At 33.7% G+C, this 23,521-nt stretch overlaps 1 protein-coding gene across 1 annotated transcript in view; it reads right to left on the reverse strand.

Moving 5' to 3' along the window:
* The window catches only part of LOC148306506 (protein pangolin, isoforms A/H/I/S-like), a gene marked incomplete at its 3' end in the record, with an annotated part of 128,173 nt that overhangs the window by 89,954 nt on the left and 14,698 nt on the right, over positions 1–23,521 (reverse strand). The window contains exon 3 of the mRNA XM_088264893.1: positions 7,818–7,856. Coding sequence (XP_088121019.1) covers positions 7,818–7,856 — 39 coding nt within the window. The remainder of the gene's footprint in view (positions 1–7,817; positions 7,857–23,521) is intronic.

Consider the following 23,521-nt stretch of genomic DNA (forward strand, 5'->3'; position numbering starts at 1 on the left):
AAATTCTTGGAAGTTCTATATAAATGAACCTATTCCGAAACATTGTTCTTGAATCACTAGAACTTCACTAGAGACATTGGTGAGATGATGAAAATCACTTAAACCAGCCTATGACGGTCGTCAGCCCCGTAAATGCCCAGACATCCATATTCTTCTTCATCTTTGATGATATCTCAAAAAAAAAAAAACTCCTATAATTGGAGATAATCCAGATTTGTGAACAAGTATTTGGACACACTCAGGATGTTGTAAGGATTCAAGTATGTAAAGTGATCACTTAATCAGCCTATGAGGGGTCGTAAGCTCTGTAAATACCAAAACTTACATATTCTTATTCATGTATGTTGTGACGTCAAAAATGTAAAATAACTGATACAAGTGGAGAAACCCCGATTTGTGAACAAGTGTTTGGACACACTAAAAACGTTGTAAATATTTTTTATTGATTTTCAATAATTTATTTTTTTCAATAATAATTTATTTATACGTTATTCGAGTTTTTTATTAAATAAATAACCAGCAAACCCTCTTCTTTTAGAGGCTTAATATAATATAGTAAGGATAGGGAAGGTAAATGTGAAAAATACATACAAACACCCAGACTAATTGAAAATAAATCTTTCTTGAATTTATTTGGCAATTGGCGGTAATCGAACCAGAGATACCAATTTCTCGGTCAAGCGTCTACCCAACTACGCCTTAGAATGAAAAACCAATTGAAAAGTACATACAACTAAGTGTCAATGCCTTTTTTTTCAAAATTTAATACATATAACTGTATTCCTTCACAAAAGAGTGTGATATTTCCAGAATTTAAAACGGCAAAAAGTCGATGGTCTTCTGTTACAAATGGCACCCGATTTATACCGGCGCTTACCAGAAAAAGACAGACGACGAAAATTGTTTCCCATGGCCCATGGTGAGGCGTCACGTCCGAGAAGGCAAAAACCGCGGACATCACTCTTACTCAATAAGGCACTGCAACCGGAGCTAACACTTTCGAGACCGTTCCAAAATTTTATAAAAAAAAGAAATAAGAATTAAATTAAAAATAAGAATTTAATATTTTCTTTTACTTTGTGGTAAACTTTTACTTTCTTGTCCCCCTCCGTAGTGTATGGTCAGCACGCTCAGCTACCGTTCTGGAGGTCCAGGGTTCGATTCCCAAGTGGGGTAAAATAAATATAAGTGATTTTTTCACTGTCATATTTATTCAATATTACCCTGGACTGGTACCTGAAGCGGAGGGCTGATCACCTTTCCTTCATGTGTAAACGATCAAGATAACACTGCGTTTATATGAAGCAGTGCCCTATGCACCATTGGGGTGCGGATAAGGGTTTTATTATTATTATTGTGGTACATTTTATAATATCTTTAATTGATAGACTTTGTTTTCACCACTTTTTTTTAATCATAATTCAACCTACCGGTTTCAACAATACATTGTCATCGTCAGGGTTTATTTTAAATAAAAAAAAATATATTAGAATACTTTCACAAAAAAAAAACTTCCACACTCAATAAAAATCCTAAATGTTATTTTTATCATTCATTGCAATGATATATCACGATGATGATGATAATATGATGATAATCACGGAAAGTTTTCGTCGGTCTTTCCCTGCTTCTATTACCAATCCGATCTCCTTATAAATTAGTTTTACCGTTCTTTCTTCACTCATTCGATTCACATGCCCAAACCATCTCACCACACCTTTCTTGATTTCATCAATAGGCTTATCTCAGCCTCGCATTCTTTTCTCAGATCATCATTGGAACATTTACCATACATGGTTGTGTCGCACTGAGAGATCGCATTCCGACTGCATTCAGTCTACTTTTATCCTTCTTCAACTAACTCAACGCTTCACTTCTATACATAAGGGTTGAAGAAACTGAATAAATATTATAATGAAAAATTACTAATATTTATAATGTCTTGTTGGGTTAAACAAGTATATCCAAAATAAAACAAGGTTTGTTGGATTGAATTTTACATTTATTTATGTACACGTTAATAATGTCCTAGTGTTTGATAATGTCCTAAGAAGACGAAACGCGTCACGTATTAACATATACATAAATACATGTAGAATTCAATCCAACAAACCTTGTTTCATATTGGATAATTACCCAACAATTCAATTTGGAATTCTACCAACTGTCTCCAGTAACAATAAATAATTTATAATATCCCCGGAATCGAACCCGGAGCATCCATCAAGGTAGGTAAACACACTAATACCGCACCATTAGACTACGGAGGCAGATAAAAATATAGTCAAGTGTTAAATATATTTAATTTTCCGCTAAGTATATCAAATTACATGGATAACATTTTGCCGTATATTTATTTCTCATTAAAGTCATTGCAATTAATTTTTTTCGCGACGGTATCGAAAGTGTAAATGGCCGTGACAGTTTTCATCTTGGTTCGTTTAGGATCGTCACGGGAGGTCTGAAGCGTCCTAAGTGTCTCGACAAAAACCTGGCTTGATTGAATACAGAAGCCTTCCGGCGACCAATGTCCAATTCAACGATTCTTCACGACCGGAACTATGGAAAAACGGGCAGAAGGAAAACAACGGTTAATGTAGAAAATTAAAATTATACTGTATGATTCGGCTTGGAAATATAAAAGAATTTATCTTGGAAAAAAAACTAGAAAAAATTACATTTTGCCATCTCAACATAGATGAAGACTAATATGGAAGTCTGGCATTTACGGGGCTGACGATCGTCATGTGCTGGTATAAGTGATAATTTTACACACGTGTAACATTCATCAATTCTACCAATGATTGACAACCACACTACTCAAATTCTCGGAAGTTCTATATATATATGATCCAATTTTGAAACATTGTAGGTACTGTGTATATTGTACCTACTATTGAATCACTAGAACTTCACTAGAGACATCTATTGGTGAGATGAAAAGAAGCTTTTTATTGAGCAGAATTTGCTCACTCCTTTCAAGAACGTTATAAATCAAAATACTTGATTTTTCAGGAGAACGATTTTAAAGTTTAAAAATATAACACAATGTATTAAAAATAAATATCAAGCCACTTATTGAACTTTTTACTGTGCAACAGATCTTTTTAGGTAAAACCTGAAGGTTTTTTCTACATTTGAAAAATATTTAATTTATTTATAAAAATAATTAAACAAAACATTTTCTTCAAAATGCAAAAACAGCATTTTCTGCCCTGTAGCGGGTAAATATTAAGTTAAAAATATGCCTCTTTTGCTGGGATATAGTACATTTTCTGGGCATTCTGAAAACATGCACAACTGAAAATTGACGATTTTTTATTTATGACGTTCTTAAAAGGAGTGAGCGAATTGTCAAAAGTTATAGAGCAATATTAAATAATACGTAGAATTATTCACTTTTTCACGTTTCATATCTCAAATTTTCTGTAAACAGACGTAGATAAGTTATTTGTAACTCTTTTTTCAATCAATTTGATTGCGTACTTAACGAAATTCGTTGTAAATTACAACCACTGGATAAATTAACAACTCAAGTCGGTTGATCATCAAGATTTATTGATGGCTATAATCCGAAACGAGATGAGATGTAACTAAATCGTTTGAGATTGGACGATTTTGGTGAAGGGAAAGTGGACCCCGGAAGATGGGAGCGGAAAATACATTCGAAACGCCGAAACGAAGGCAGGCCGGGAAGATGAACGACCCATGGACAAGACGGAGAAGACCGGATGGAAATAATGACGTTTTTAATAAAAACATAATTGGAAATTTTTCGGAGTTAAAAACAGAAATTAATATACTGACTTATTTTATGATCTCCTAATCGTTCATCGTTTACTTTGTGTAATACTACTCAAAATAATCGTTTTAATTTTAGTTTTTACTTAGTAAATTCCCTAAGTAAAACTTGAATTAGAAATGTATAGATTTTACAACAAAGTGAATTAACGAAATTAAAACAAAAACTCCATATTATTTTTTTGACACCTCATCAAAGATGAAGAAGAATATGGAAGTCTGGGCATTTACGGGGCTGACGACCGTCGCAGGCTGGTTTAAGTGATCACTTCACACACGTGTAACATTAACCAATTCTACCCATTATTGACAACCACACTAGTCAAATTCTTGGAAGTTCTATATTTATGAACCAATTTTTTAACTTTGTTCTCGAATCGGGGTCGTCAGCCCCGTAAATGCCTAGACTTCCATATTCTTCTTCATCTTTGATGAGATGTCAAAAAATAATATGAAAATAACTCCTGTAATTGGCGATAATCCAGATTTTTGGACACAATGAAAATTATGTCAATATTTTGATGTTTGAAATTGGTGCGGAAAGCATCGAAACACCATTTCAAGAAAAAGTGGTATTTACCAAGTAAAAGTTTAATTGAAAATGTATATGTAGGAGATCCGTGTATGGGCTATACATCATACCACATTTTGCTTAAGATTTCATAAGTTATAGAGCAAAATTTAAGAATATGTAGGGAGGTCTGGACCAAAAATTTCGCAGGATGCAACAGTATCAAAATGCCAGTTACCGTGTCAGTCCTTAGTACAGCAGTGCATTATAAAACTCAGATGGTAATGATATTCACGTTCAGAGGCTAATGGAGATCGTAGAGATAAGAGTGGAGACGAGAAACCCATATGTGTCTGAGAATGTCGTCATATGAACCAAGAGATTATTACGTCCACGCGTTATATTTTACATTTATTGCATTGTCTTACCGCGATAAGGTTTATGCGATTATCAAATTTAAATCTTAATTGCTTTCGTGATATTTTAATGCTGAAAGATACGGTTTTTGAGATATTTAAGAGATTGAAACACGTCAGCTATCGACAGACTTAGGATATAGAGAACCGGAACATATTGTAAATCAGGAAATAGCCATAGATCTTCCTCGAAAGACATCTAGAGGAAGACAAAAAAATTATGTATGCCGCAGAAATATTTGAGATATTATTTTTTTCTAATATTTACTGATTCGGCATTAACGTCGTGGAATGACATGTTGATTATTTAAAAAAAACACTTGAATATACCACTTAATGAGTTTTATTTATATACTTATACTAGTTTCGAAAACTTACAGATGTTTTCATCTTCTGGTGAAAATTAAAACTAACGAAGGTATATATATATATATATATATATATATATATATATATATATATATATATATATATATATATATATATAGGTTAATAAATATAGGGAAGGGGGGGGGGTTAAGGAACAAGATTTTTTGTAAAAGGAAACAAAGATAATAAAGGTGATGTATTTTGAAACAGTATATTATAAATTAACGTTTTATATGAAGTAAATTTTTTCTAGTGTAGATACTAGTTTTTTTAAGTGATCACATTAGGAAAAAGTTTTTAATTTAATTATTGCGAATGTCCGCCTCCGTAGTGTAATGGTCAGTACGCTCGGCTACCGCTCTGGCGGTCCCGGGTTCGATTCCCAGGGGGGGTCAGATAAATATAAGTGATTTTTTCACTCCAATATTTATTCAATATGACCCTGGACTGGTACCTGAAGCGGAGGGCTGATCACCTTTCCTTCGTGTGTTAACGATCAAGATAACACTGTGTTTATATAATGCAGTGCCCTATGCACCATTGGGGTGCGGTAAGGGTTTGAATTGAATTGCGAATATATTTCAAAGGGTGACTTTACTTGTGGTTTTAAGTGGTACAAAGTGAATGATGAATGATAAGGAGAGTGTTATATTACCATACCACAAAGTTAACAATGCTTTTAAAATTTAAAATAAAATTTACAGTAACCAAGATTATTTACGACATTTTGAGTGTGTCCAAATACTTGTTCACAAATTAGGATTGTCTCCAATTAGGAGTTTAAAAAAAATATATTTCTTTAAATCATTACAGATGTCTCTAGTGATGCAAGCGATATTTTTCGTATGATTTTTTGACATCTCATCAAAGATGAAAAAGAATATGGAAGTCTGGGCATTTACGGGGCTGATGACCGTCATAGGCTGGTTTATGTGATCAATTCACACACGTGCAACATTCACCAATTCTACACATTATTGACAACCACACTACTCAAATTCTTGGAAGTTCTATATATATGTATATGAACCAATTTTAAAACATTGTTTAATTTTTTAAAACACTATAACTTCACTAGATACATCTATTGGTGAGATGAAAAGAAGCTTTTTATTGAGCAGGAACTCTTTTGCTATTTTTCGAATATGAACACAATATATATATAAAGAAGTTCCGAGAATTTGATTAGTGTGGTTGTCAATCTTGGGTAGAATTAGTAAATGTTACACGTGTGTTAAGTGATCTTCAGATATCCAGATTCTTTTTCATAAACGTCAAAAAGTAATACCAAGATTATTTTTTAAATGTCCGTTGGCATACAAAAAATTATGAAAATAAATAAATAAAAAATATGGGAGGTGTCGAACTTGTCAGAATTACACGGAGCCTTGTCGCATGGGACTGGTTAATAAATATTTATGACGACATTCCAGCGTTTATGGTGAGACATCGATTTCGAGTTAGGTAGAAAACACCATGGTCGTATCACATAACAGATCACAGCCCTAATAATATGTAATACTACCGAGCGATTCGTTTGAAAATGCCTAACTAGGCGAAAAAATGATGTTGGTTTATTGGCTAATAAATAAATACGAAAAATCACAAGACTATCGGTAACATTGTTATTGAAATCTGTAGAGAAGTAAGGGAGATATGAAGGTTTAAACTTTAGAAATTTTAATAAAACGAAAAATGGACATCGCTATACGTCATCAAATTTGACGTCATCGGGTGAATTAATGACCGTATCCCTTTATGTATCTGCTTCATAGAGCTATAATAGTAGTAGTGTGGATTCGTTTCTGTGACGTCATTCGTTACCAACTGACGAAAACAACGTATTTACGAATGCGAATATCGCAAAAGTAAATAATTAATGGAAATATTGATTATATCGGCTGTTATAAACACAAAACGAGTCTTACACAATCCTTAATACGTTGAGTATGTTAAATTAGATATTCCTCCCGAGTGATAATACCCTACTGTCACAAAATTGATTTTTTATGGGTATTTTTAACAATAAAATACAACTTAGTAGACTCAAAAAATCAGTGTGTGATTAAATATTTAATACATAAATTACCGAGCGAAATTGCCATCTTATAATATCACCAGTCTTACTCGTGAACTAACCATCACGACGCTCCCCGTAGGGGTAGGCAGAGAGAATAGAATGCCACACCACTCTCTCTTAGAAAACAATATTTGCCTCTTCCATATTCATGCATCTCCTCATACATTAAATTTAAAAATATATTTATTAAAAAAAGAAAGATTGCATAGATTATAAGAATATTTTGCATTTCAGCGTTCAAATATTCATTGGAATTTTTAAGCATTAATTTTTAATTTTATTTCTTTAGTTAGCTTATGTTACATTGAATACCAACTATTTTTACAATTAATTTACGTCATATATTTATTAACATCTTCAAACAGTATACTAAAACATGTTTTTAAATCCTTTCATTTTCATTTTCATTTCATTCTTCATACATTCAGGCATCTCATCATACATATTCCCACCTTTATACATTATACAATTTTGCGATTCGGTTTTTTAAAAATGGCAATCTTATTTTATCTTTATTTCTAGTTTTAATTAATGGTTTTCAAATATATATTTTTTTACATGTGGCGTTTTTCCTTCGGTAGCTTCAATTAGAAAACGTTTAAACAAATATATTTCATGCGGAGTAATTAATGGGACTCACCTGGAAGTAACGAAATGAGGCGAACGCTGCGAGAACGCTCTGTGTACAAAAAGAGAAGAAAAAATAGTTATAAGTGCGACATGGTCAGAACAGTTTATGTGTGGAAGTTGTACAAAGGAACATACGGGAAAATGGCAGAGTGCAAAGGAAAAATATATCAACTCAAAGAGACGTTTGAGTTACCCAGGATTGGGTCCCGAACCGCAAGCCTCGTCATGCCATCGAGTAATTCAAAACATTAAAATATATAGGGTGTTTTTTCAGAGGTTTGGTATTCGAACAGTAATAGTAAAATAGTTGTAATACCATGTCTCTTGATGGAGAAACCCAGATTTATGAACAAGGATTTGGACACATCTAAAATGTTGTAAATAAAATAATTGGTCAAATCATAAGCGTTAAAACAAATTAGGCATCTCCTGGTATGCGAAATAATTCTGGAAAGATCTTGCATACTTTAAAATAAGGTCTCTGTTATGCGTAGTGTGGTTGTCAATAATGGGTAGAATTGGTGAATGTTACACGTGTGTAAATTGATCACTTAAACCAGCCTATGACATTCGTCAGCTCCGCAAATGCCCAGACTTCCATGTTCTTCATCTTTGATGAAATGTCAAAAAATAATATGAAAAATAACTCCTATAATTGGAGATAATCCAGATTTGTGAACAACTATTTGGAAACATTTTTTTTTCAGTCTAATATTTATTCAATATAACCCTGGACTGGAACCATAAGCCGAGGGCTGATCACCTTTCCTTCATGTGTTAATGATCAAGATAAAACTGCGTTTATATGATGCAGTGCCCTATGCACCATAGGGTGCGGGTAAGGGTTTGAATGAATGATTGAATACAGATAGATTCACGGTCTTATAGTTTTCAACATGTCAATTATCAAAATCTCATGATTTGAAGTCACTAAGGCACATAGAAGACGACATCATGGCAGCCTCTTGCGTTATAGAGAAGGTATTCCCAATGTATTGAGAGCATTGTAGCCTTAAAAGGGCAAACTGGTGGATGTAATAGCTACCTGTTTTTGCGACTATACTAGCGAGACTGCCAGCTCCAAATATGGCTGTCACGCTAGACGCTCCAGATGTACGGGCTTCTGAGAAGCTGGCGTTAAAAATAGCGATAAACTTAGCATTCCGGTGGTTTTATTAAAAATTAACTAACTAACTAATCATCACGCCGCTTCCCCGCAGGGGTAGGCAGAGAGAATCGAACGCCACACCACTCTGTCTTTGCAAACATTCTTCGCTTCTTCTATATTCATGCATCTCCTCATACATACCCGACGATTATTACGACTCCTGACCCGGCCGCTTAAAAATTAAACTAACTAACTAACCATCACGCCGCTTCCCTGCAGGGGTAGGCAGAGAGAATAGAACGCTAAACCATTCTGTATTTGCAAACATTCCTCGCCTCTTCCACGTTCATGCATCTCCTCATACACACCTGCCGATTGTTTCGAAAAATTAAACACTTGTATAACACCAATAATTGGGTTTTATTTCATTACACGCGACTAGTTTTCTAAACTTCAGATGTTTTCGTCAACAGGTGATTACGAAAGCTAACGAGCAAAAAAATATTCAAGTATTGGTAGAGTTGGGTGAGGTATTGACTCGAGGGGGGAGTTATTTTATTACTAAACCATAAATTCATAAAAAAAATTGGCATCTCAAAATAAATGAAGAATATGGAAGTCTGGGCATTTACACGACTTACGACCGTCATAGACTGGTTTAAGTGATCACTTTACACACGTGTAACAATCACCAATTCTACCCATGATTGACAACCACACCTCTCAAATTTTCCAAAATCTAGATACATAATTCGAATGAGGTAGAATGGTGAATGTCGCATGTGAGTAAAGTGAACACTAACCATCCTATGACAGGTCATAAGCCCCGCAAAGTCAACAATACAAAATAGAAACAAATATCGTTGACTACCAAGATCGGCATATACTCCAAATCGCTTTTATAAAAATCTTAACGTAGTAAGTCATTTTCCAGTAAGCAATTTAAATTATTTAAATTTTTTATTTTTCAAATTCGATTAGAATTTTAATTAAAGTCTAGTAGGGCGTAAACAGGTTAACAGGGTAGGTAGGTGAAAAGCGGCTTGTTTGAGATTAATTTCCGACTACGAGCCACCCTTAACCCCCTACCTCCACAGCCCGTCGAGGCGCGGTATTCACCGGGTGGATTCGGTATACATATATTATATATATTTACCCGTTTTATTTACCAAGGGAGCTGCAGACATTTGGATCAAGGGATGATCAGGATCAAACCTTAAATATTTTAACAGAAGGTATTTTCTGCCAACTACGGTTAAGAATTTTTAATTTATATTTTACTTAATAAAATACCTTAATTAATTGATTCGACAGTCACTTTGTGGTATACCATAAACACAGATTTATAAAGATTAGCCACTTGATCGATTCACTATAGTTATTTTTTATAAACTTAGTATTATTATTTATGAATCAACAAGATTTTTAAATTTTTTTTTTTTAATTTTATTTTGATTTTTTTATTTAGTATAGATTTCTTCTTATGACAATGTACTAGCTTTATCCCTAACTCTGTCGTCCAGACAATTAAAACAATTTTAAAAATATAACAAATTCTAATATATAAAAAAATACTAATATTTAATTTAACCGGTGTGACCGGATTTTGTCGTTACCGACATCATCAGACTGATGGGAAAATAAATAAATAAAATTCTATAATATGTTATATACACAAAAATGCAGGGGTTGAAAACCATTATCATAAATAATTTTCTGAAAAAAACAAAAAAAAACGATAGGCAGTGCGTCAAAGAGACACGCAGTGCGTCAAAACAGCGAAGACGGCCACCAAACGGGGGTTAACTAATTGGATGTTTAAATAATAAAAAAAAAACAATAGAACTAGGCAGTGCGTAAGACGGCGAAGCCTCCGCGTCAAGACAGCTACCAAACGAGAGTTAACAAATTTGACGCTTAAATAAAAATAATAGAAAGAACGATAGAACTAGTAAGCAGTGCGTAAAGATGGCGAAGTCTGCGCGTTAAGACGGCCACAAAGCGAAGGATGAAAAATTCGAAGATTTAAATAATAATAAAAAATAATAGAACTAGTTGGCGGTGCGTCAAAAAAATAACGCCCAAGCCTCCGCGTCAAGACGGCCACCAAACGAGGGTTAACAATTTCGATAGAAAATGGCAATTAAAAAAAAAACAAACAAAAACGCCATTTTCTCTCTTCTCTCCTGACCATCCCTGACTGGGATGCTGCAGGCTGCGCGGGGGTGGGGGGTGCCAAACAAAATGGCTGCCGGGGCTGCCACCCAATTGGTCGGACCGCCCCCACCGCACCCTGCCCACACCCCCCGGGCCTAACGAGAGGGTGTCGGGATCGCTACGTTCTCCAGCGGACCTGTGACTTGATTAGGGAATTTAATTTGCAAATGAATTTAGAAAAGTTGGAACACGAAATGAAATGGTGTTTGGAAATAAATACTGGCATATTGAAAAATCAGGTGTGATTTAGAATTTCGCAACGTTAAGTGTGTGTCCAAATACATGTTCACAAATCTCTGTTTAAGAGTTATTTTTACATCTCTTGGCACCGTCAGATTGAAGGTTATTTATTTATTTATTTAAACTTCATGTACAGAAAATAAATAAACACTTTTGCGGGGCTTATTGCTAAAAAGCAATATCTTCCAACCAATTAAAAACAGACTAGTGATATTGATCAAAACGTTTGATACCATATATAGCTGTTTGCAATCAGAGGGTAGATAGTACTTGAACATTAAAAAAAACATAAATTACAAAAGATGATAATAAGGAGGGAAACGGAAAAAGGGAGTTTAGGGAAGGAGGTAGAGGGAAAAACTAAGGGAGGAGGTTTGATGGACAGTTAGGATTCTAATGATAGATAGTAATGTCCCAGACGTTTCTTAAAAGTTATTTGAGAAGGTGCATTTTTTTACAAGGAGAGGTAATTCATTATATTTATGATTGTAAGGTAAGTCTTTTTTGGCCGTCCTCGTTCTGTTCTGCCGTTTCATTTGTCAAATATAATTTCTTACTCATTCTCTCGCCATTCATTCGCTCCACATGTCCATACCATATTAAAGAACTTTTCTTAATCTTTTCAACTATCCAAAAATTTGAGTAATGGTTTTCAATCATGGGAAAAATAGTGAATATTATACGTGTACAAAAGGCTCACTTAAAACAGCCTATGACATATTGTAATCCCTGTAAATACACAGACTTCCATACACTTCTTCATCTATGATATGTCAAAAAATGCAATCACAATAATTATTGAAAACCTAAAAGAAAAGGGGGAAACTTTTGTCCGCCTCCGTAGTGTAATGGTCAGCTCGCTCGGCTACCGTTCTGGAGGTCCCGGGTTCGATTCCCAAGGGGGGTAAAATAAATATAAGTGATTTTTTCACTGTAATATTTATTCAATATTACCATGGACTGGTACCTGAAGCGGAGGGCTGATCACCATTCCTTCATGTGTAAACGATCAAGATAACACTGCGTTAATATGACACAGTGCCCTATGCACCATTGGGGTGCGGATAAGGGTTTTATTATTATTACAGTATTATTAAAAAAAGGTAAAATTGACACGGACTCTTTTTTACTTTTACGATTCAAATCGAAAATCTATTATGATAATCGTTGTTATACTGGCAAAAAACGTTAACTCTAAAATCCCTGTTTGAATAATCCCTGTTATTTGAAACCGTGATCAGCCCTCCGCTTCAGGTACCAGTCCAGGGTAATATTGAATAAATATTACAGTGAACAAAATCACTTATATTTATTTGACCCCCTCCCTGGGAATCGAACCCGGGACCTCCATAACGGTAGCGGTTGGATATATTACCCAACAATAAAGTTGCATAATATCGAGTTAACGTTTTTTGCCAGTACACACACGATATTAAAAACATATCGAATTCACGACATATTCAATTTGCGATTTAGTTCAAGGCTGTGTCAAGATAATTTAAATTATCGAAAAGCGTGAAACAGGTGTCGATATGTTGAACATAATAACAAAAACGTGTTGATAAATTTGAGTTTTTATTTTATATATTATATTACAATTTATAATTGAATTCTTATATCACACAAGTATTGTGATTCAAGTACCGGAACAAAAAAACAAATTATAAAATTGATTTTTCCACATAGGCCGTGGTATTTTTTTGTCCTATTACGAATTAAAGCGGTGGTCGGTTGATTAAAATTCGTATAAACGAAGTAAAAGTATGTGCTTTAATATAAATATTTGAAATTAAGGTCATATTCTCAAACAACAAAAAAATTAATATATTATTAGATTAAAACCAATATTTTTAGCTTTTCCACTTTTTTTATTTGACCAGCGACCGGGTTTCGTCGTTACCGACATCATCAGACTGGTCTGATGATGTCGGTAACGACGAAACCCGGTCGCTTGTCAAATAAAAAAAGTGGAAAAGCTAAAAATATTGGTTTTTATCTAATAATATATTAAAAATGCAATTCCATCACGAAGTATAATAATATAAATCTACGATAATATAAATCTATTAACAAAAAAATTGTTGTACCCATATGTAATTTTTAAAACCCTTGTCCGCATCCCAATGGTGCATAGGGCACTGCTTCATATAAACGCAGTGTTATCTTGATCGCTTTACACATGAAGGAAAGGTGATCAGCCCTCCGCTTCAGGTACCAGTCCAGGGTAATATTAAATAAATATTACAGTGAAAAAATCACTTATATTTATTTTACCCCCCTTGGGAATCGAACCCGGGACCTCCAGAACGGTACCCATATGTAGAAATAAAAGGGTCTCTGCTAAATAAGAACTCTCTCAATCCAACATAGATAGATGGGTGTCGTGAACTCATATTGTGGACCATAGACATCAACCAATAGAGCCACCAATAATTTGGCAATGTTACCAATATTTAAATAAGTCCATCGTTTCTGTGACGTCATTCATTACCAACGTGCGAAAACAACGTATTTACGAAGGCGAATTTTCCAAAAGAAAATATTGAATGAAAATATTGATGATTATATCGGCTGTTATAAACACTTCACGAGTCTAATACAATCCTTTATAGGTTGAGTATGTTAAATTAGATATTCCTCCCGTCTGATAATGATCCATTATGGGTAGATCGGTGAATGTTGCACTTGTGTAAAGTGATCACTTGACCAACCTACGATAGGTCCTAAGCCCTGTAAATACCTAACTAACTAACCATCACGCCGCTTCCCCGCAGGGGTAGGCAGAGAGAATCGAACGCCACACCACTCTGTCTTTGCGAACATTCTTTGCCTCTTCTACATTCATGCATCTCCTCATACATACCCGACGATTATTACGACTCCTGACCCGGCCGCTTTCAAGTATTTGACATACCTGACTGTGCCAAGTTTTCCTCGGTCGTCCTCTGCTTCTTTTTCCAACTACATTCGCCTCATAAATTTGTTTAACCGTTCTTTCTTCCCTCTCCCTGTAAATACCCAGATATCTACATTCTTCTTCATCTATGTTGAGATGTCAAAAATGTGAATGTTCGTTTCTTCAAAATAGACCTATGCCTCGAGTTAATTTCTAAGGGTTGTTTACCTGAAATACCTTTTTAATACCTTCTTAAAATAATAATAAAAAATGATTTATTACCCTCAAGGGACCCTTTGTCAATTTTCTATTATTTTTTTTAAAAACATATATAGCTTTACAGTTATGGTATTATAAAATTAATATTTTTATTATCGTTTGAAATAATGACAGGTAGAAATATGAGGGTATTAAAATATTATACAATACGAAATCCTACACATTTTTACGAAAATGTTACTTATTATTTTTTGACGCTCAACATAGATGAAGAAGAATATGGAAGTCTGGGCATTAGAAAGGCTTACGACCGTCACAGGCTTGGTTGAGTGAGCACTCTTTACACAAGTCTAGCATTCACCAATTCTACCCATGATTGACAGCGACAAAACTCAATTTTTTTAAACTTCTACATATATTGATTAAACTCAAAACATAGTGTGCGAGAGTTCCTAGAGACATCTGTGTTAGGATAAGGATAGCTTTTGAGAAGCAAAAACTCTTTCATTTGTATGTGAGGTCAGAATCCTGGATTATTATAGATTCACATCCTTGCTTTTTCAAATTTTAGTTTATAATTTGATCAGTTAATTAATAACTAAGAGATTATTTACAACATACTTATGTTGTAAATAATCTCTTTACATACGTGCATCATTCACCATTCTACCCATGATTGACAACCACCCTACTCAAATTTTTTGCCAAAAAATAAGCCCCGACTTCCATATGCCCTTCTTCATCTATGTTGAGATATCGAAAATGTAAAATAACTCTTAAGTGGTGAAACCCAGATTTGTGAACAAGTATTTGGACGCACTAAAAATGTAGTGAAATTTACATATTTATTTCCATATACTTATGTATTAAACTTAGATTTTAATTACACCATATTTTGAGAATATTATCTTTATTTTCGTTGTTATGGACATGTAGAGCGAATGGATAACGAGAGAACAACTTTGAAAGTATATTTGTCAAATGTGAACGGGGGAACAGAACGAGGACGGCCGAAAAAGAGTCGGCACTATCAGATCAATCAGAACGTAACCCTAAAATCTAGTGGTGTCAAAAGTCTAGGTAATCGGAGAGCATGTATAGCTACATGTATGGATGTGAAAGTAAAGACGAGTGTGGCGTTCTATCATCTCTGCCTACCCCTGAAGAGAAATGTAAGTAGTAGTAGTAGAATTTATTATAAATCTACTTCGATAATAAATCATTCATGAATAAATCAGTCGAGTTCATTCGCCTGATAACCACAATTTACCAGTCGAATTTGTTTCCGGCCAAATACCTGATAACCGTCGGTTATTCGTCATAAATTCAGTACACTTTTGACTAGTTTCTGGTTAAGCCTTCAATGAAAGGAACCATAGAATTTCCAGCAAATAGAGATTAATTGAAAACTAATAGATTACGTGGAAATTACACGGGCAATAACGAACGTTTGGAGTTTAACTGAAACGTAGCGGTGAGAGGATATTAAATCATTTATTAATTGGTTTTAATAAAATATGTTCTAAAGCAGAAAATTTTATTGAATAAAGGAGTGATCGAATGGGGAGTTTAAGCATAAATTTGCACGGCTTGATCTGTCCGACATTTCGCTCACTCCTTTCAAGAACGTCATAAATCAAAAATCGTCAATTTTCAGTTGTGCATGTTTTCGCAATGCCCAGAAAATGTACTATATCCCAGCAAAAGCGGCATATTTTTAACTTAATATTTACCCGCTATTGGACAGAAAGTGTTGTTTTTGCATTTTGAAGAAAGGGTGTTGTTTAATTATTTTTTTAAATTTACAAAATATTTTTTAAATGGCGAAAAAACCTTCAGGTTTTTTAACCTAAAAAGGTCTGTTGCACAGTAAAAAGTTCAATAAGTGGCTTGGTATTTAATACATTTTAATACATTTCATTATTTTTTTAAACTTTAAAAACGTTCTCCTGAAAAATCGTGTTTTTTTATGACGTTCTTGAAAGGAGTGAGCGATTTGTCGGGTAAAATGTCATTTCTGTCATGAATTATACAGCTTTTTCGGGTCAGAATCTTGTCATTTCTGAGTCATCGAGTTTTTCGATTCAAACTGCCATTTCTATCATGAGTTACAGCGCATTTTTGAATAAAACGTTAATTTCATAATTAATCAAACTTTGGAGCTTTTCCGACTAAAACTATTACTTCCAACATGAGCTATGGAGCTTTTTCGACAAAAATTATTATTTCTATTATAAGCTGTGGTGCATTTTCGACTCATTTTTATTAGTAGCTATCAAGCTTATTCAAATCAAACTGACATTTCTAGCATAAGCCATAGAGCTTTTTCGACAAAATCTGTCATTCCTATTATACGCTACGGAGCATTTTCGACACATTTTTATTATTAGCTATGCAGCATTTTCGACTAGAACTGTCATTTGTATCATGAGCTATTGCGCTTTTTCGACTAACATTTCTATGATGAGCTGTAGAGCATTTTCGACTCATTTTTACCATGAGGTATGGAGCATTTTCGACTCAAACTGTCATTTCAACCATGAACGATGAAACCTTTCTTCTCCGTTATTTCTACTACGAACTGTGTAGCATTTTCGACTGTCATTTCTACCATGAGCTACAGAGCTTTTTCGACTGTCATTTCTACCATGAGCTACAGAGCTTTTTCGACTCTAACAATCATGTCTTATCATAAACAATGAACATTTTTCTTCTCTGTTATTTCTACTATGAGCTATGTAGCATTTTCGACTCATATCTACCATGAGCTACAGCGCATTTTCGACTCAAACTGTCATTTCTACTGTCGTCACAAACAAGACGAAAGTCATCCAAAAACACTGTATGCGGTCGTCGAAATAGCCAGTCGTAATGCGAAATCTAAATGTGTTATCATCTGATCGAAATCCATTGTAACTTTTCAATCAAGGAAATTCACTGGTTGCTAAATATAGTCCATTCGCGCGATGCGGCCATTGCGAGTGAATCCAGATAGCGAACAGTTCACGGTACGTCACTCGACGGCGCCCGGTTCAAGGTCTCAGCGGGTTTATCCTTCCCACGCCTAGAGGTAAGGAGAGGTGTGTAATTTAGGAAAAAATAATCATGTTCGGACGGCTCTGTAGCCTGTCCGCCTGGCCGATCAACAAAATCAACATTTAATAATAATTCACAACAATATCAATTCTATATTGTCTCGGTCGAGTGTGCGGAAAAACGATGTATGATAGATGATAGATGTTCGAATGGTGAAATAGGGAAGGAATGCAAAGCTAAGATAAGCATTATTGATAAAATTAAATTAGCAGTAGTTTGAAAATGCTATAACAAGGCAAAACAATGAATAATAAAATATAATTTAGTACTCTTAAAATCAGTGTTTCATTCAATTAGACTTTACCGAAATCAAGCACTGTATTTCGAGTTTCATCAATATATCTAGATGTTTCAAGATTTCTAATACTGTGGTTGTCAATAATGGGTAGAATTGGTGAATGTTACACGTGTGTAAAGTGATCACTTAAACCAGCCTATGACAGTCGTCAGCCCAGACTTCCATATTCTTCTTCATCTTTGATGTGATGTCAAAAAATAATAAGTCAAACAAATATGAACGTTACTATGGAAAAAAAAAATTATTTCAACTGGTTATTTGTTATTTTCGCTGGGACGGGGTATACCATGAGTGAGTGCGTTTTGTTTTCACAACCGATCTCGTTATGAGCGACGCGCGGGACGAGGGGTGTGACCGTGTGAATAAAGCGCACAGATCGCGCCCAACCGGCGGCTAATTGGGCACCGCGCGCCCAACCGACCGACGACCTGACGACTCGTCACCTTGCGCGATCACAGTGCAACGAAACTTGCAATCCCGTCACCAAAAAAAAATAAAAAAATATTTTTTAAACTAACTGTCTTCCCCGCAGGGAAAGGCAGAAAGAATAAGAACCAAAGAAGAAGACCAATCTGTCTCCCTCAAACATTCTTCAAACAAATCTTCGCCTCTTCCACATTCATGCATCTCCTCATACATATCTGCCAATTATTCTGACTCTTAACTTGTCCAATGTTTGAAATACTTGATCATGTCAAGTTTTCCTCGGTCTTCCTCTGCTTCTATTACCTACAACATAAATTTGTTTAAATTTAACGAACCCTGACCTGACCACGCGTCAATGCGTTTTCGAAAAGAAGAAGTAGGTACCGTGAAAAATGTGTAAGGCACTCGAGGTTGGATAATCGCACTCGTATCACTTTGTTTACGACATTCACTACTTATAAAATAACATTAAAAAATATAGGCGCTGATACCCTAGTATATATTTACACGTATGTACATACATATATATATATAAATATATATATATATATATATATTTGTATATATATATATATATATATATATATATATTATATATATATATATATATATATATATATATATATATATATATATATATATATATATATATATATATACATATGCATATACATATACATATATATATATATATATATATATATATATATATATATATATATATATATATATATATATATATATATATAAATATATAAACATGCGATATTTTTATATGTCGAATTTGGTTGAACTTATATGATAACCGATTATAATACTAAATATAATAATCAACTACCCGAATTTACAAATAATATTCATTCATATTTACTTAATCACACATAATAGCTCTCTAAGATTAATATTTACGAATAATTCGAATGTTCATAATCGAATCGGGAGCGTGATATTACGAACACTAGTGATGTGATTTCGGTAATAACTATTGTCGAACGAGCGTCACTAATTCGCCCATATTTACAAACGAGAATGATTCGAAACAGGGTTGAGTAAAATCAATGTTAGTAGTTTTCGAAACCGATCTTCGAAAAACAACGAATTATACAAATGAATATCGAAAAACTTAATGCGGTGAATATTATGATTATAAAGCTTTTATGATATATTGTACAATCAAATAAGCATTTCTAATGAGTTACTAAGCAGCTATATTTAAAATCATTTAAAAAAAATGACAAATATAACACTTGTTTTGTACCAGACGAGCATTATATTTGTCCGCCTCCATAGCGTTGCATATTTGGCTACGGTGGTCAGCCCCTTTGGCTACCATGCTTGTGATCCCGGGTCCGATTCCCAGGGGCGTCAAATGAAAATAAGTGATTTTTCACGTCAGTATTTATTTAATATAACCCTGGACCTGTACCTGAGGCGCAGGGCTGATCACTTTTCGTTCATATGTTTAATAATCATAATTTTGTTTATATATGATGCAGTGCCTTATGTACCATTGACTGCGAATAAGGGTTATTAGAAGAATATTATTACATTTTGTTGCGACTAGTTTCGGAAGCTACAGGTATTTATGACCGTTTATAAGTATATATACTGGTATAAATAAATTATATATATATATATATATATATATATATATATATATATATATATATATATATATATATATATATATATATATATATATATATATATATATATATATATATATATATATATATATATATATATATATATATATATATATATATATATATATATATATATATATATATATATATATATATATATATATATATATATATATATATATATGTGAAAACAATATATTTAAAAAACAAACAGAAACATGTTTTACGATCGTGACGAATTGTTCGAAAATATTTCGAACCCGTTTTTTTGATGACCCTGTTTCGTATGTGAAATCGAATTGAGTGGAGTCAATTTGGATGAAAATACGACGGCCGCAGGGCGCGAACGTCGGACCGGAGCTAAAACTAAATTATTATCGAAAACGATTACATTGTATACGCCACTATTTTGCATAAATCATTTCAAGAATGTGTATTGATTGAAAGAGAGAAGAAGAAAAAACAGTAAATTCATAATTATTTTCTTCGTACCCATATTTCCAAATCTATTGAATTACTACTCACATTTGAAAGGGATCCAAGATCATTGCATTTACTCAAGTTTAAAATATTAAAACTTGCATAAATGTATGATCAGGCATGTCAAAACTTAAGAAGAGGAGGAGATAGTTTACAAAGATGTTGTGGCGTTCTATTCTCTCTGCCTACCCCGCCCTGACACACGTGTGTAAAGTGATCACTTAAACCAGCCTATGACGGTCGACGGCCCCGTAAATGCCCAAACTTCCATATTCTTTTTCATCTTTGTGGAGACGTCAAAAGACAGTATCATAAATAACTCCTATAATCGGAGATAATCCAGATTTGTGAACAAGTGTTTGGACACACTCAAAATGTTGTAGTTAATTTTATGTTTTCAATTCTCAATATTTAAAGCATTTACTTTGTGGTAAGAATTTTGACTTTTTTATTTTTTTACAAAAATATTAATAATAATACAACATTTTGAGTGTGTCCAAATACTTGTTCACAAAATCTGGATTATCTCCAATTACAGGAGTTATTTTCATATTATTTTTTGACATCTCATCAAAGATGAAGAAGAATATGGAAGTCTGGGCATTTACGGGGCTGACGACCGTCATCGGCTGGTTTAAGTGATCACTTTACACACGTGTAACATTCACCAATTCTACCCATTATTGACAACCACACTACTCAAATTCTTGGAAGTTCTATATATATATATATATATATATATATATATATATATATATATATATATATATATATATATATATATATATATATATATATATATATATATATATATATATATATATATATATATATATATATATATATATATATATGAACCAATTTTGAAACATTGTTCTTAAAATCACTAGAACTTCACTAGAGACATCTATTGGTTAATAATAATATGTGGTATATATGGTAACCACTCACCGAGATTTTTATGTTTAGCGGTTTCAAGATGTTTTCTATGAAAATTCAAACAATTTTGTATGTTAGCGACCACTCAAATAACGACAATGTCCAATTTAAGAGACGGCATTCCCATGATCGATGTTGGGTTTGTATAAAACAGAGTAGAGCTGTGCCAGATCGTCAGGCGGGCGATAATGACGGGCACTCCCAATAAATAATGCCTAAGAGATTCACGGGCTAACGCCCACTGGACCAACAATACGTGATAAGAAAAATGATAAATTCCCCCAAACAAGTATAGTTCACAATTCGAAGCCCAATGAGATACCGGGTGCGCTGAAACACCCTACTAAAAAAATAATTAGAAAATTACTCAAATCAAGCTACATTTATTCATTTTTATCTAAGTTTTACTTGGTAAATCCAATGTGATATCGCTCACTCCTTTCAAGAACGTCATATATATATATATATATATATATATATATATATATATATATATATATATATATATATATATATATATATATAACAAAAAAACACTTGATTTTTCAGGATTCAAATGGACACAACATTTTGTAAGGTAATAAATATTAAAAAATATTTTTTTTAATGTATTAATTGTTAAATCAAACACTTGTTAAAAAACACATAGAAATTAATATTGTAACAATTCGCTCACTCCTTTCAAGAATGTCATAAATCAAGAAACTTGATTTTTCAGGAGATCGTTTTTGAAGTTTAAGAATATAATAAAACGTATTAAAAATAAATATCAAGCCACTTATTGAACTTTTTACTGTGCAACAGATCTTTTTAGGTACAACCTGAATGTTTTTTCTCCATTTGAAAAATATTTTGTGTGTTTAAAAAAAATAATTAAACAATACCTTTTCTTCGAAATGCAACAACACTTTCTGCCTTGTAGTGAGTAAATATTAATGTTAAAAATATGCCGCTTTTGCTGGGACATAGTACATTTTCTGGGCATTCCGAAAACATGCATTACTGAAAATTGACGATATTTGATATATGCATTATTTCCTTATATCACCACTCGAACATATATCTATCATGTATGATTTTGCAGTACTGAGGGATCGACTGCATTCAGTCTACTTTCATTGCATTCTTTCCTTATATCACCAGTGAAACATCCAATTTCATATCTATAAATTCTGCTTAATTTAATAGTACATTACGAAACAATCATAACGGTACATCCGATGCAGTATTTCGTGAATTTATCCTCAAGCGCGCGAACACCCTGTGAGCGATAAATTCCCGAAACAAGTATGGCGTTCCGCAGGGCCCGAATCTCGGTCCGTTCCTCGTTCACGATTCAAGATCGAGTCTGAGATAAATGGATGTCTGATCGTTTCTTTCCAGTGTTGTGAGATTGGGCCATTGTGCCCTGTACAGGCTGTCCAATAAATCACGAATCAATAACACATCTTCCTCATTCTTTATTTCTTTATTTAACATAAACAAGATATAGAAATGAAACTTTTTAGGTTCTATGCATTGTTGAATTTAATTACGAAAGTCTTTCTTAAAAATCTTGCTCCACTGCAGGGTTAGGCAGAGAGACTAGAATGCCATACAAGACTGTATTTGCAAACATTATTAATCTCTTCCACATTGATGCATCTACTCATACATTCCCGCCGATTATTTCGACTCCTGACCCGGCCGCTTTTAAGTGTATGACATACGTGATCATGCTAAGTTTTTCTCGGTCTTCGTTGCTTCTTTTCCAACTACATTCGCCTCGTTTATTTGTTTAACCGATAATTCCTCATTCATTCGTTCCACATGTCCAAACCATCTCAACACGCCTTTCTCAATTTTACCCATAATGCTTATCTCAGCCTTGCATTCTTCCCTTTATTCACCATTCGAACATCCATCATACAACGTTTTACCTCAGATTCGTCCGAGTGATCACATTTTGACAGCATTCAGTCTGCTTTCATCCTTCTTTTGCCAACTCTATGCTTCACTTCCATACAACCAGGTCTCCGTTGTTCACTAGCAGTTCAGCTTTTGCTGATAGGTTTTTATTTGCTATAACTGATTTCAGTGCTCCGCTCACTCTGTTCCCAGCGTACACTCTCCTTTCTCTATCTTCATCAATCTTTTCATCGCTAGAAAA

The sequence above is a fragment of the Brachycentrus maculatus genome, unplaced genomic scaffold (assembly GCF_059751285.1).
Source record: "Brachycentrus maculatus isolate JH-2025_06_01 unplaced genomic scaffold, ASM5975128v1 h1tg000239l, whole genome shotgun sequence".
NCBI classification, from domain to species: domain Eukaryota; kingdom Metazoa; phylum Arthropoda; class Insecta; order Trichoptera; family Brachycentridae; genus Brachycentrus; species Brachycentrus maculatus.